The sequence below is a fragment of the Scardinius erythrophthalmus genome (genome assembly GCF_964197995.2).
Source record: "Scardinius erythrophthalmus genome assembly, chromosome: 14".
Classification (NCBI taxonomy): domain Eukaryota; kingdom Metazoa; phylum Chordata; class Actinopteri; order Cypriniformes; family Leuciscidae; genus Scardinius; species Scardinius erythrophthalmus.
In genome coordinates this window covers 8,148,646-8,164,378 of record NC_138234.1, presented here as the reverse complement: position 1 = coordinate 8,164,378, position 15,733 = coordinate 8,148,646, and the positions used below count along the sequence as shown (strand labels likewise).

Genomic DNA, 15,733 nt, shown 5'->3' with positions numbered 1-15,733 from the left:
AAATATAACATTCTTCATTATAATAGGCTATTTAAACACTCTTTGAATAATGTAAACTCTTTCCATACGATCATTATACGATACAAACAATTACAAGTTGTTATTTAGCTAGGCGAATATCGAATATCGGTTTTCAGACCTTTAGAAAACACTTGAAAACGCTAGTATGGATGGAGATAGATTGTCAAGCCTGTTTATTTCTGCTTGATTTACACTGGTTTGGACTTAAAGGGGTACTTCACCTCTGTAAAGATGAATGTGTATTTAAAATAGGTCATTTAAAAGAAATGTGAAATTATTTTTGAATTTGGAGCCTTCTAGACTGAGAAAATCCAGAAAATGTATTTTTGGCTTATGTGGATGAAAGACAACAACTCGCAGAATGCACTTGCTTCGCTGCCCTACTAGGCCACTCCCAAGCCACGCCTACCAGTAAGAGAGCGCAGTTGAAAACAACAAGGTTAGGCTACTAGTGAGTCTCCGTGACGAGTTTGCCCGGGATTTCGAGATCGCCCAAAATGTCCGGGATTCGACTTTTGCGTTCTACAGTCGCCATTCATCATGTTTACTGTGGCGAGCAGGACGAGGCTGACGGCCGCGGGAGAACGGCGCGAGGCCGGTGGCGTCATTACTGAGACGTGCCGGTCTCGTATCTCTCACGGAGGAGCGGGAATTTTCTTAGCAATGTTAAAACTCACATCAACCGATCACTTGTTTAGCGTTCATGTAAACACTACATGCAGATTCACCAATCGGAATGAATTCAGTTAGATTGAAACAAAAGGTGTGCATGTAATCAATGAATGGCGACTGCAGAAAGCAAAAGCCGAATCCTGGACATTTTGGACGTTCTCGACAGCCGGACATGTCCGGGAAAAAGAGGATGGTAACCCCTAATACTCAGCTTTCTCCACATAACAAGAGCCTGCTAGCTTAGCTTCCAAAGAAAGATGGCTGACACTGTGTGTACATTCCGTGAGTGAGATCCCTCCCTCTGTGGGCGGGTTGAAAACACGTGGGACAGCACCTCCTACTGGCTGTAATCTTTAGCCTCTGGCCAGAAAATCCTCCAAAATTTTGCATCATCGGAGGATTTTTTCCAGACAAAAAATACATAAATCTCTCGTCTCAGGGGGATATGAGGGTGGAAAGCACGGTAATTCGAAAATACTACAGGTTTTCTACTGATACCACGCTTAATGCTAAATCCTGAAGTATCCCTTTAAACTTTGTTCACTGCTTGTGTGTTTTGCCTTGATTCAGAGAAGCTGTTTGCTGATCGCCTGAACTTTGCCTGTTCCTGGTTTTGAGTTTTCATTCAGGCCCAGAATTCTTTTGAAAATGTAAGATCAGCAAAAGCTTGTTGATTTTCGTGATGTAAAAGAGGATGGACGTGCGAGTGTAAACTGTGTGAGAGGTTACACAACCAGATAAATATCTCAGTTCAGTCATTCAGAGCAATCTGAGTGTTTCAGACATTAAGAGTTACTATCGTGGGCTTTTCAGTGAACCGATGAAGAAAATGTTCCTCAAATTAGTTTTGCTCTGTTTGTGTTTGTGGCGTCTGGATGGTGAGTTTAAATGTGTTTTTCTGGTTTCAGTTGTTTCTGTTCTGATGTGGTAAATTACTGGTTAAATTAGTCAGAAAGGATTAACATTCACTGTTATTCTCGTATAGAAACAAATAATGTGTGATTTTCCTGAGAGAAAACACTCTTATTTGAGATTATAGTTTAATGCAGTTATTGATTATATAAAACTGTTTAACTATTTCTCATTTTCATTCCTCATCCTTGTCTTTGAACTGCTGCAGAATATTATTCACTTCACATTTACATGATTAAAAGTATTTTAGTGAAGCTTCATCAAACCAACATCAAGTGATTTTAAAGCTTTAATCTGTGAAAAACTCTGTTCTTCAGGAGTGTTTGGTGAAGAAGTGTCAGTGTGGGAGGGAGATTCAGTCTCTCTAAACTCTAATCTTACTGAAATGAAGGATGATGATGTGATTCAGTGGAGGTTTGGAGATGAAAACACTTTAATAGCAGAAATCAATGTAACGGCCGACAGAATCACTGTATATGATGATGTTCTTGATGGGAGATTCAGAGACAGACTGAAGCTGGACAATCAAACTGGATCTCTAACCATCACAAACACCACAACTGAACATGAAGGAGATTATGAACTACAGATCAACAGTGAGATTAAGAGATTCAGGCTCCATGTCTCCACTCTCTTCGGTGAGTAAACCTTTTGAGTGATACGGTCCCACATTTAGGATTTGGAATGTTCAGTGATGATGTCACATAACTGTCAGATTCAAACTCTTCAGACAATTTGAACTGCGGCGCAAACAAACATGGCAAAGCCATCTCACATTTTAAATCAAGATCATGGCGGTTCGCCATGGAAACAATAATGGAGAAACGTTCTAAAATTAATGTCGCCTTGAAAAAACAAACCCAGTCAGAATCTAACTTTTGAAGCAACTCCATTTTTTCTTTTCATTGTTTTATGATATTGTTTATTTCAGTCACTCTAAACTCTGATCTTAGTAATAGTAGTTTATAGTAATCATCAGGATTTTTAAATGTATGCGATGTTTGATAGAGAGCAAACGCAGTGTTGACAGAGCCGGGCTAATATGATCACACTTCCTGGTTCTAGTAAGAGCTCGAGCTGCTGGAGTTTGCTTGATAACGCTTTAGATTACAGCCCGCACAGAACTGCGTATTTAAAACTAATTTACAGTGTAACTTTCTGTAATTATAGTGTACCTACAACATGTAAAGTTTTAGGAATAAAGGGGTAATAACCAGAAGAATTAACTAATTATTTATACTGTCAGTATTTTAGAACTAAGCGTTACTTATTCTACTATTATGATACAACAATCTTACATTTGAGAGCAATTTAGCGAGAACAGACACTGCAAACCGTTTTGTAATAACAGTATACCAATACATATAGGCTTTTTAAAAATTATAGGGTCCATATCTGTGAATTTATACAGGACTTTCTTTTAACAGAAGTGCACTGAGAACTAAAACTATTGCAACTTTTGCTTAAATACTGGAGAAATATACTCTTGTTCATGTAGTTACAGGGTAAGTGTGACTTCTGCGGGCTGGACAGTTAAAGGTGCTGTATGTAGGATCCAGCGGCCTCTAGCGGTGATGTTTCAGATTGCAACAACAGTGCTCGTGCGCGTGCTCAAACTCAAGAGCGCGAACTCACTACCAGCGGCCACACTGAGACTTTCAACACAACGGAGAAAGCATCACACAACATGCTGGAAACTCATGTAAACTCCCACTGCAACATTACCATAATAGGCTACTTTTATCAGCTTGACGTAGAACTAATGCTCCATGCTCGTACCATGATAACGTTACATTGACTGTATTTTGCCGACATGTGGTGTTATCTAGCATTATTTTACTAACTATTTGTGTATCTTTCACAATCAGCAATGTCAACATAGGTCAATGAATGAAAACGAAAACGGTTAGTCAACTAGACTGGACAATTTCAGTGTAACAATAAGACAGTAGGAAGTAATATTACTGTACTGAACATGTCTGGAAATGTGTATTATAAACAAGTCAAGTCAAGTCAAGTCATCTTCATTTATATAGCGCTTTTAACAATGTAGATTGTCTCAAAGCAGCTTTACAGAGATAAACGTATAATTTAAGGTAACAGAAATTGTTTCGGCTTTACAGCAGAGTTAAGTTATTTCCATCTAAAGTTAGTTTTAATTGATTTGCTTCCGTCGCAATGATCATTTGTTATTAAATTAGGGGCCGCTAAGACGACACCATTCCCTCTACACAGACTTTAAACGCGAACCTGTGAGAAACGCTGATGGCGTTCACATGCGCATTTAGAATGGGTTCTATAGTTATGTGCGTTTGAATATACGCAGGTTTGGAATTCCCTACAAGCCAAGCCTAAACAAAATACTTGTCTTTCCTCATAAATTTTGATAAGGAATTTTATTTTATTTGTTGCTTTGGGGTAGGACCGCGAGACGAATTTTCCCGACAACGCCTTATCTGTAGAGTGGTAGAGGGATCCTCCATAGGGAGAGACTAGTTGGCACTTCAGCACTGCGTTGTCATCGGTCCAGGCGAAGGTCCTTCGTCAGATCTGGATACGGCCTGGATCCGGCAGGCTGCAGGAAAAACCTCGGGATAAACACAGACACTAAAATTAGCTTAGGTGCCATTCTTCTTATGATGTAACGAGTACATCAGGATTTTTGGGAAGTGTTCCCGGTTCCGGCTGACCTACTATATGCAGCCTAACATTAATTTATAAAAGTCTATAATGTATTATGTGAATGCTAGGTCAAAGAGATGTGTCTTTAATCTGGCTTTGAACTGACAGAGTGTGTCTGCTTCCCGGACAATGGTAGGAAGACTGTTCCAGAGTTTTGGTGCTAAATAGGAAAAGGATCTACCGCCAGCAGTCGATTTTGATATTCTAGGTATTATCAACTGGCCGGAATTTTGAGATCGTAATAGACGTGACGGACTATAATGCGTTAAGAGCTCGCTCAAGTACTGCGGAGCTAAACCATTCAGTGCTTTGTAAGTAATCAGCAATATTTTAAAATTGATGCGATGTTTATTAGGGAGCCAGTGCAGTTTTGACAGAACTGGGCTAATATGGTCATACTTCCTGGTTCTGGTAAGAACTCGAGCTGCTGCATTTTAAACCAGCTGTAGTTTGTTTATTAAGCGTGCAGGGCAACCACCCAGTAGAGCATTACAATAATCTAGCCTTGAGGTCATGAACGCATGAACCAATTGTTCCGCATTTGTCAATGAGAGCATATGGCGTAATTTAGATATATTTTTAAGATGGAAAAATGCAGTTTTACAGATACTAGACACGTGACTTTCAAATGAAAGATTGGTATCAAAGAGCACACCCAGGTTCACGCACACACGACGACGAAGACTTAACAGAGCAGCCATCGAGTGTTAGACAGTATTCTAGATTATTACGTGAGGAAGTTTTTTGTCCAATAATTAGAAACTCTGTTTTTTCAGAATTTAGAAGTAGGAAATTACAAGTCATCCAATTTTTAATATCCGCTATGCATTCCGTTAATTTTGTGAATTGATAGGTTTCGTTAGGTTTTGAAGAAATATAGAGCTGAGTATCATCGGCATAACAGTGAAAGCTAATGCCATGTTTCCTAATGATATCTCCTAATGGTAGCATGTACAGAGTGAACAGCAGCGGTCCTAGTACTGAGCCTTGTGGTACGCCATACTGAACTTGTGATCGATGAGACATCTCATCATTTACTGCTACAAACTGATAACGGTCAGATAAGTATGATTTAAACCATGCTAGTGCATTTCCCGTAATGCCAACATAATGTTCTAATCTATTTAAAAGAACGTTGTGGTCGATGGTGTCAAATGCAGCACTAAGATCGAGTAACACTAATAGAGAGATACAACCACGATCGGATGATGAGAGCAAATCATTTGTGACTCTAACGAGAGCTGTTTCGGTACTATGGTACGGTCTAAATCCTGACTGGAAATCCTCGCAGATATCATTTCTTTCAAGAAAGGAACACAGTTGTGAAGATACTGCCTTTTCTAATATCTTTGACAGAAAAGGTAGATTCGAGATCGGCCTGTAATTGACTAATTCTGAAGGATCAAGTTGTGTTTTTTTAAAGGGGTGGTTGATTGCTATTTCACTTTTTTCATTTTAAATACTGTGTAATGTTGCTGTTGGTGCATGAACAGTATCTGCAAAGTTGCTGCGCTGAAAGTTCAACATAAGCAGAGATATTGTCTTTTAAAAATCAGGAAGTTGAATGCCTACAAAAACGACTCGAATGGGACTACAACGAGATACTTCCCGGGTTTTATACGTAACTAACCCATACATTTACATCAACCCTCCCTCCGGAACATGTTCTGCTGTCGAAGAGGAGGAGTTATAGTGGAGAGCTGTAGCCGTCAGGTCTTCTGTGTTCAGGCTTCCTACAGACGCTGTAGTTCGTCAACAATGGTTCAAATTTAAGTTTGATTATGTTCCTGACAATTACAATCGTAGTTTAGCTCTCTGTGCTGCGCATTTTACGGAAGACAGCTTCCAGAATCTACACGAGTTCAATGTCGGATTCAACAAGAAACTATTACTCCAACATGAAGCAGTTACAGCTTTAAAACCAGAGGCCACAACCTGCAAGTAAGATTTAATCATTTTAAATGTATTTGCCTGTATAATTTAAGACGTAATGTTTTACTTTTATCAAGGATGTAAAAAAATGCCAGCGCTGGCTGTAGATGCGTACAAACATTTTGGACCCGAATATGTAACTTATATGTACAAATTTTGTAAACGTATTTTCCATGTTTACTTTATGACGTAATTTTTTTATTTGATCAAGAACGCAAACCAATGCCAAAACTGTTTGGTTATAGTAGCTAGTTAGTTCGATGTTATTTTGTGTGTATAAGAAACGTATACAAACTTCAAAAATTATCGCAACAGCGAACTTCAGCTGCACATGTACACCTAAAGAAAACGACAAACTGAGTAAACTACCGGTAAGTTTTGTGAATAGTTAAACGGTTGTTCATTCTATCAATAAAACAATATCTTTAAAAAACGGTATTACTCAGTCATGTATTCAGTTATATTAAATGTTTAATCAGGGGGAAAGCGTAGGCTATCTCAAAAGCTAACAAACAGCAGTAGCATTTTCAAGTAACAGCGTATGGGAATTCTTTGAGAAAATAATAATTTAAAAAAATTACCATTCAGAAACGTTTAGTAAGAGCCGTGTTTGCGGAGGTTCTGCTTGACTCTCTTCATCACCGCTCTCTGGGTCTGATTCTGGCTCAAACTGATGAGGCAATATTGACACCATTACATTTGACCGGGTTCGGAGCACATGCAACTGTCGCCCGTAAAGGTAATGGGCGTGAAGATTCCGGACGCAGTTTAGCCAATTACAGCACGCCGGCCGAACTAACCAATCTGAGCTCATTGCCTGTTTCTGAGGGAGTGTTTTCATAGACTCAGGAAGTCAACCGGTCGTTCAAATGACAGAGGAGGACGCGGCTTACAATAAAGGTGAAATTTATGAAAAATAAGGCGTTTTTTAACAAACGAAACACGAAGACATGTTATATTGCAGCCCATAAACACAATCAAGCAAAGAAAAAAGGCAGTAAACCACCCCTTTAACAAGCGGTTTAATCTTAGCCAGCTTAAAGTTTTTTGGTACGTATCCTAGAGACAAAGACGAATTAATGATGTTAAGAAGAGGATCTATGACCTCTGGAAGTATTTCTTTCAGTAGCTTAGTCGGTATAGGGTCTAACATACATGTTGTAGATTTAGATGATTTAATGAGTTTAGTAAATTCTTCCTCTCCTATAGCAACGAATGAATCAAATTTTTCCTCAGGGAGACTACAATGCACTGCCTGATGCGATACTGTAGTAGACGGTTGCATAGTTATAATTTTGCCCCTGATATTATCAATCTTATAAGTGAAGAAGTTCATAAAGTCATTACTGCTGTGTTGCTTGGAAACTTCGGTGCTTGAAGCTTTATTTTTCGTTAGTTTAGCCACCGTTTCAAATAAATACCTAGGATTATGTTTATTTTCTTCTAATAGGGTTGAAAAATAAGCAGATCTAGCAGCTTTTAAAGCTTCTCTGTAAGTAATTGAGCTCTCTTTCCATGAAATGCGAAATACCTCTAGTTTTGTTTTCTTCCAGTTGCGCTCCATTTTTCTAGCTGCTCTCTTAAGGGCCCGAGTGTGCTCGTTGCAATATGATAGTAGTGGGATGAGTGACGTTAGACAGTAGATCTAGTACATAAAATAAAAGTTACATCCTAAAGCACCTGCTTTTTGTTATCATGGAACAGTCTTTTGTATTCATTTCATGTCTTATGTATGTTATATTTTACCTTGCTATTTCAAAACGGAGGTCTCTCCATAATTCAAACGCTCTGCCGATGTTGATCCGTGTTTTCGTCCTGAGTCGATCCGATTGACGTTTGTATGAGAGGCCGTTCAAGCCAAAATCCATTCTTCTACTCTCACACACATACATTCTCCTTTCACATACATACATTTCTACTCTCTCACACACATACATTCTCCTTTCACATACATACATTTCTACTCACACACACATACATTCTCCTTTCACATACATACATTTTACTCTTATGCAAATGTATTCAAAGTGTGCATTTATTATAATACATAAATAAATAATAAATGTATGTAAGAAGAAAATGTATGTATGTCTGAAAAAAAATGTGTGTATGTAAGAGAATAATGTATGTATGTGTGAGAGAAAGTATAGTGGAAACGGAAGGCGTATAGTGGAAACGGAAGGCAGGTCTGGCGAGCCGCGAGCCGCGGTTTGAAAATACAAGGTCAAGCCAGCCGCCAAAAAATGGATGTGCGCCTATTAAGCCGCCTTTCCACAGCACACGACAAACGATAGGACCGGAAGTCATTCGTTTCCAACGGAGAGTCGTACGGGAGCTGCGTGGAGTTCCGATGACATGCGAAAGTCTTGTGCAGTGGAAAGGCGGCTTTACTATGATTACGGTAAATTCAGGAACTGCAGCAAGATAACTTTTTTTCATCCGACTACGTAGCTACTCAGGCAGATGTCCGCGGCCGCGCTGTCGGATGTCGTGCGGGAGATCGCGACTTGACAATGTTTAAAAGAGATTCATTTTCAGTGCACTCAATGTTTTTGTAAAGAGAGTTTACAGTTATAAAGTTAAATAGCTACGTTAAGTGCTTGTATAGAGTTGGTGTATGTTAATTGGGCCTCCCTGAAATGTTAGGCCTATTGTTTTATTTGGTGGAATACACGTTTCATTTTCTGTGACCATACAGTTCAGATAAATGTGTAATGTGAGTTTACTGAAAGAGCGTTTCACTTTTTGACAAGAAGTCACACTACCAGCTTTTTCAATGCTGTGAAACAAAACGAATTTATTGTTGTCTTTGTTGAATTTGCAGATTGTACAGTGTGTGACAGAAATAAAAAGTATATGTGCCACCAGAAAAACAGCCTCTTCTGTGTGTGCAACAGGACATAACTGTTCTTAGACCTGATTCTTTGTCTGGATTCATAAGCAGTCCGCACTACATTTAAACATCCATATAATGACTCCAATGTATACTGCTGCTCTATTTCTTGAATCCTCAACAAATCTTGAGACTGACAGAAATCCACATAGGGTTTGAATGTGAGCACAGAGATCTCAATGCAGCCTATCATGCACAAAATAATCTGTTCTCTTTGCATTTGGTCAATACATTGGTCAGCACATTATTAAAAAAATGTCTGATTTCATGTTCATTGCTACTTACTCCAAAAAGTAAAAACTGTAACTGAAAAGAAAACAGGATTACTTTGAAAGTTGTGATGAAGAGCTGAGCAAGTCTTGCATGTATTTCTGTGTATGAGAGTGTATATGTATATATGAAAGGAAAATGTATGTGTGTGTGAGCAGAAATGTATGTGTGTGTGAGAGAGTAGAAATGTATGTATGTGAAAGGAGAGTGTATGTGTGTGTGTGCGTATAGAAATGTATGTATGTGAAAGGAGAATGTATGTGTGTGACAGTAGAAATGTATGTATGTGAAAGGAGAATGTATGTGTGTGAGAGTAGAAATGTATGTATGTGAAAGGAGAATGTATGTGTGTGACAGTAGAAATGTATGTATGTGAAAGGAGAATGTATGTGTGTGAGAGTAGAAGAATGGATTTTGGCTTGTACGGCCCCTCATATATAGTATATACTATCATAGTATATGATAATATATATATATTGGAGTCTGTGTTGTGCTGGAGGCAGGTCGTTTTTTGGTGTTATCAGACTCCATGTCGTTAGCTGCAGTGCAGTTGCAATAGACTGTAGGCTCGGGAGCGCGCATGCACGTCACATCCGGTGGATTTCGCAGAAAATCCGACCCGGAGACTTCACATAAAAATAGGAATACTGGCCTTCAGAGGTAATAGCAAAACACGAAAAGTGGATCAATGTAATGTGTGATTACCTTCACAGACGGGCAATAAAAAAAGGATTCATTTTATAAAAAAAGTTACATACAGCACCTTTAAGTGTTGCTTGTTACTCTTTTCCTCCATTAAGTTAATACTAACACTTTCTTTTCTGCTCTATTCTATCTATTTAAAAACTGTTGTGGTGTCTGGATGGTGAGTTTTAATGTGTTTTTCTGGTTTCAGTTGTTTCTGTTCTGATGTGATAAATTACTGGTTAAATTAGTCAGAGGATCAACATTCACTGTTATTCTCGTATAGAAATAATTAAACTGTGATATTACTGTCAGGTCATGTTTGAATTCAGCTCTAAACTCAGTTATCAGGGACAGATTCACTAAAACAAAATAAATAAGAAGCTCCAATACCCGACAGCATTAGTTTTAGTGTACTTGCTCTTTTCTGATGTCTCTTTTTTTATGTAGTTATTGGGTATATGTATATATATATATATATATATATATATATATATATATATATATATATATATATATATATATATATATATATATATATATATATATATCACCTACCTCAAATAATCTGTAAAATGTAAAAAAAAAAAAAAAAAAAAAAAATCCTGGAAAAATCTTTTTGCAAATAAAATTTTCCCAGGACATACAGATAACCATATGTTCATTACATTCATTCATAATATGCATACATTCATATGCATATGAATATAAATCAAGTAAATAAACATATGTCAATTCTAAACGGCGAAATTTGACAAAAAAAATGTTCTTTTCATTCAAATCTTGCATATCTAATCTTCAGACCAAGTCTGCAAAACTGCAAGCACATCATACGCTTTACACTCAGTTTGAAATTGAAAAACAAACTTTTTGCAGTTCTCTACATGCCACACTCATTTACTGATGACCTACACCCAACGATCATGTGTGAAAACACTTAAATTGATCACATAGAAATCAAAACTCAGTTTTGAGAAAGAAAGAAATTATTTTTAAATTTTTATATAAAGTGTAAATATATATGTATATATATTTACATATGTATATGTATTTATCTGTTTTTTATATATATATATATATATATATATATATATATATATATATATATATATATATATATTGTATATATATATATACAGTATATATATATATACATACATGCATAGATAAATACACATTTGTGTCTGTGTATATATATACATATATACACACACGTACACACACAGCACTTTAGAAACTTTTTAACTTGGCTTGTATGCATATTCAGTGTGTGTGTGTGTGTGTGTGTGTGTGTGTGTGTGTGTGTGTGTGTGTGTGTGTGTGTGTGACTGTGTGTGACTGTGTGTGTGTGTGTGTGTGTGTGTGTGTGTGTGTGTATTGAATGTACATACAAGCCACAATATAGATTGTTTCACAGCAGCTTCACATTAGTAACAAATTCAAAACAAATTCTCCTGTAAAGCAGCTCTAGAAGCCAATAGAGTGATTATTCAGCTCAAGTCACTTCAGTGTTGACTCAGTTTAGTTCAATAACATTCATCAGAATGCATATATACTGTAAACATGTACATGTGACAAACTCCTGTACACTCACTGCAATGAACGAGTAGATGAGTAGAGTAGTGTTTTACATGTTTCACACCTGTGTGTAGTTTGGTGTGTATGTGGCTAATCATTTGATGTTTGTGTGTAGAGTTACTACGCAAAAACACCATTTTTGGAAGAGTTTGATTTTGCAAGAGCTGTCTGATGTGTTGCATGTTGGGTGCGTGTTTTGTGGTTTTGTGTGAGTTTCCAAAACACTTGAGCCATGGTTTCAGAAATTGTATGTAGGCAATTTGAAAAACTGTTATACTACCGTCAGTCATTTAACACTTGTATTATAATAAATGGTCAAATATTAATTTAGCTACTTCTTACCTCTTTTTCAACTGAAGCATTGCACTGGAATATTAATTGTGAAACGTGCTGTAAAAGTATTTTGAATTACTTGATTGTTTTTGGCATCTGGTTGGTAAGTTTTAAATGTGTTTTAATAATTAGTTATGACTTCAGTTGTTTCTGCATCAGATTCATTGTTGGTCTCTCTAAATGTTGGTTCTATAAAACACTGAAGCTCAAACAGCATTAGTTTCAGTGTGACGTGATTCTCGTCTGAAGTAAAAGTGATTTCAGTGTTTGATGTTGTGTGGATCAGACCAACTTCATCAGTAAATGAATCAGTAAATTAATTTTATTCAAAATCATCTCAAAGATATAATTATTAATCGGTTTTGTAGTTTGTAGGTTTTAAAGTTATTTAAAAGTCTATCATTTAAACAGAAGAATCTTGCTGTGTTTGTACTTCAGGAGTGTTTGGTGCTGAAAGGTCAGTGTCAGTGAAGGAGGGAGATTCAGTCTCTCTAAACTCTGATCTTACTGAAATGAAGGATGATGATGTGATTCTGTGGAGGTTTGGAGATGAAAACACTTTAATAGCTGAAATCAATAAAATGGCCGACAGAATCACTGTATATGATGATGTTCTTGATGGGAGATTCAGAGACAGACTGAAGCTGGACAATCAAACTGGATCTCTGACCATCACAAACACCACAACTGAACATGCTGGAGGTTATATACTACTGATACTTTCAGGAAGATTCTCATCAAAATCATTCAAAGTTTCTGTCTATGGTGAGATAATTTATCCTGTCCTTATAATATTCTTCAAATATTGAATTGTTGAATCATTTTATAGTTTGAGATGACAGACCATATAAAACTCACTTAACACACTGAACCGAATATAAGATGGTTTATTAGATTTGATCATATTTCTGTTTATTTTCCAGCTCGTCTGCCTGTTCCTGTCATCAGCAGTAACTCTTCACACTGTTCTTCATCATCATCATGTTCATTGGTGTGTTCATCAGTGGTGAATGTGAGTCATGTGACTCTCTCCTGGTACAGAGGAATCAGTGTATTGTCCAGCATCAGTGCGTCTGATCTCAGCATCAGTCTCTCTCTACCTCTGGAGGTGGAATATCAGGATAAAAACACCTACAGCTGTGTGCTGAACAATCCCATCAGCAACCAGACCACACATCTGGACATCAACACACTCTGTCACACATGTGCAGGTACAACAGCGCTGATATTAGCATTTATTTATGGAATATTTTATTCTGATTGGTCAATCGCTGCATTCACATATTTTCTGTTAAAAGTCGTCGTACATAGCAACGCTGTATTTCAGACCACACATTCGGTTTAGGTGCGACTTTCTCTCGTATCACACCACAGACTTGCGCTCTCTTGATTCATATGTGCCGATATAGACCTTATTCACATCAGTGCCATCTTTGATTTTTAATGGGAATGAAAGTGAGGCTGAGGGATAGACATACTCTTGACATCTCTTCAGTGGGTTGTACTGTTATTTAATGTGTTTTTGGATTGTTCTGCTAATGAAATACTGCAAAAATATCTTTCCAAGAAATTTCAGTAGACAAGAAACTCCAGACATACAGCTTTTTACAGCAGATGCCATTGAAAACATGGTAAGTCTATTGCGTTATGGCGCTGCTCTGAATAAGGTCTATAGTGGGTGTGGTTTAGTTATTTGGAGAATCTTTAAGCAGTGAAGTGGCCTCTAGATGGGGTCTGATCATGTACGATGAAGCACACGGGTAGACGGCATTGTTTTGTCTGATAATTTTTTTGTATGGCCACAATGACGAGACACAGATGTAAGCACTGATAAGGGAGTCGGCCATTTTAAGCGCTCATAATCAATCACACAATCCTTCCAGTAGTGACGGGCGCTTTCTAAACACTCTTTGTGAAGCTTTGAAACCTTTGTGAATTATTTGTTTCTAACCAGTGATTCGGAGCGTGTAACAACCTTCCAAAGTCACGTGATTTCAGTAAACGAGGGATCGTTACACGCCATAACTGTTTCAAAATTATTTCAAATTTCAATGGTTCGCAGAAGGGCCTCATGAACCCATGAATGAACCAGCATCCATGTATGATTTTACCTGATTTCTGATCAATTTGAACAGTTCTTTCTATAACAGATACACTGTTTTTTTTTTTTTTGTTTTTTTTTTTTAAATGTTGGTTCTATAAGACACTAAAGCTCAAACAGCATTAGTTTCAGTGTGATGTGATTCTCGTCTGAAGTAAAAGTGTTTTCTGTGTTTGATGTTGTGTGAAACACTATCACAATCGTTATGATGAAATGGCAGCAAATGTCTGTCATTTATTAATTGCCATGCATCAGGGTTGTTTTTCTTTTTTGACTCTTTGTGTTTGTGTTACAGGAATCTGAGATGACGGAGGTGATTTACACGTGTTTCACCAAAGAACAATCATCAAACTCTCTGCGATTCTGTTTCCTCGCAAATGAAGATCTGATCACAACAACTGCATCTGTCTTTCCAGTATATTAATACATCTGTTTCAGATATAATCTGATTTGTTGTTTTGTCATTTATATTTCCTTTCAGTGATCTTTGAGTTTATTGTGATCCTGAATGATAAATACTGTAGATTAAAGATTGTTTTAAATATTTAGTATGACAGGTTTTTTTCTTCTGCATGTGTGTACTCTACAGGATCAAATAAATGAAAGTACTGGTTACATGATGATGTATCTAAGTGCTAAAGTGTGTTGCAGAAAAAAAGATCAGTAGTGCAGGTGAGGGAGGAAAGAGACCTCGAGGGAGAGACTCCAAGAGAGCAAGAGAGAGAGGCTGCATTGTAGGACATGAGCGAGATGACCGAGGAAAGGTGAGAGGACAGGACCAACAGAGCCGGATTATCCATAAGGACACTTGGACCAGTGCCCAGGGGCACCAACCATTCACAACCACTAGGGGGGCACCACATGACACAAGCTTTAAAAATATTTTTCGTAAATTGTTATATTATTAACTTGAAATTCTTGAAAGACCATACATAACTCGTTTATGAACACTAATTTAACAATAATAATAAATTATAAATAAATAAAGATTACATGACCACTATCACTCTCCCCCTCCCTCCCCAATCTGTCAGAGTTGAGTTGGTCCACAACAAGTAGCCTACGCGCAAATGTGTCTTTTTTTTTTTTTTAACGGCTACAGAAAATGAATCTAAATCCAAAATGGACAGATGTCAACTGAGTGGTTTTGCAGTTGTTATATATATGTGTTAAATATTTTATTTTGGATGTGTTCATTGTGATTATATTGGCTGGGTGGCAGGGCACCACACTGTCTTAATACGGCCCTGAGGACCAAGGAGAGACTACAAGAGAGCAAGAGAGAGTAGCTAGTGGTAGGACATGAGCAAGAGGAGGTGCGAGGAGATGACCGTGGAGAGGTGGATGGACAGGACCAAGGAGAACGACCAGGGACAACAACTACAGGACGACACAGGCGGTCTGGATGTCACCTGGACACTCAACACCACCAGGAGAGTGTAAAATCTCACTCCTCACTGATACAAGGTAAGATCCTGTGTAAATGGCCTGTTGGCATATTAAAGCTAGTTAACAATAATATATTGACATTCATTTTTAAACATTTATGCACAGGTTTTGTCAATATACATTTTGGTTGGTTGTATAGTTTAGTGGTTGCTTAATAGTTTAAAATTGATTGTGAATGATGATGCAGATACATAAACCTTCCCACA

At 37.5% G+C, this 15,733-nt stretch overlaps 1 protein-coding gene across 1 annotated transcript; it reads left to right on the top strand.

Annotated features, from left to right (window-relative positions):
* The first annotated feature begins 1,452 nt into the window (after positions 1 to 1,452).
* LOC308702306 (uncharacterized protein) lies at positions 1,453 to 14,704 on the top strand. Its single transcript, XM_081385042.1, has 5 exons — positions 1,453 to 1,571; positions 1,923 to 2,243; positions 12,416 to 12,742; positions 12,901 to 13,188; positions 14,374 to 14,704. Exons 1-5 carry the CDS (start codon positions 1,514 to 1,516, stop codon positions 14,379 to 14,381), a joined length of 1,002 nt encoding a protein of 333 aa, XP_081241168.1. The 5' UTR covers positions 1,453 to 1,513; the 3' UTR covers positions 14,382 to 14,704.
* The last annotated feature ends 1,029 nt before the right edge of the window (positions 14,705 to 15,733 follow it).

What these genes read in the sequence shown, in the direction of transcription:
- LOC308702306 (XM_081385042.1), top strand. Translation starts at nt 1,514, where the DNA reads ATGAAGAAAATGTTCCTCAAATTAGTTTTGCTCTGTTTGTGTTTGTGG. An exon ending in GTGTTTGTGGCGTCTGGATG is followed by an intron (nt 1,572 to 1,922) that starts GTGAGTTTAAAT and finishes TCTGTTCTTCAG; the next exon opens with GAGTGTTTGGTGAAGAAGTG. An exon ending in ATTCAAAGTTTCTGTCTATG is followed by an intron (nt 12,743 to 12,900) that starts GTGAGATAATTT and finishes TTTATTTTCCAG; the next exon opens with CTCGTCTGCCTGTTCCTGTC.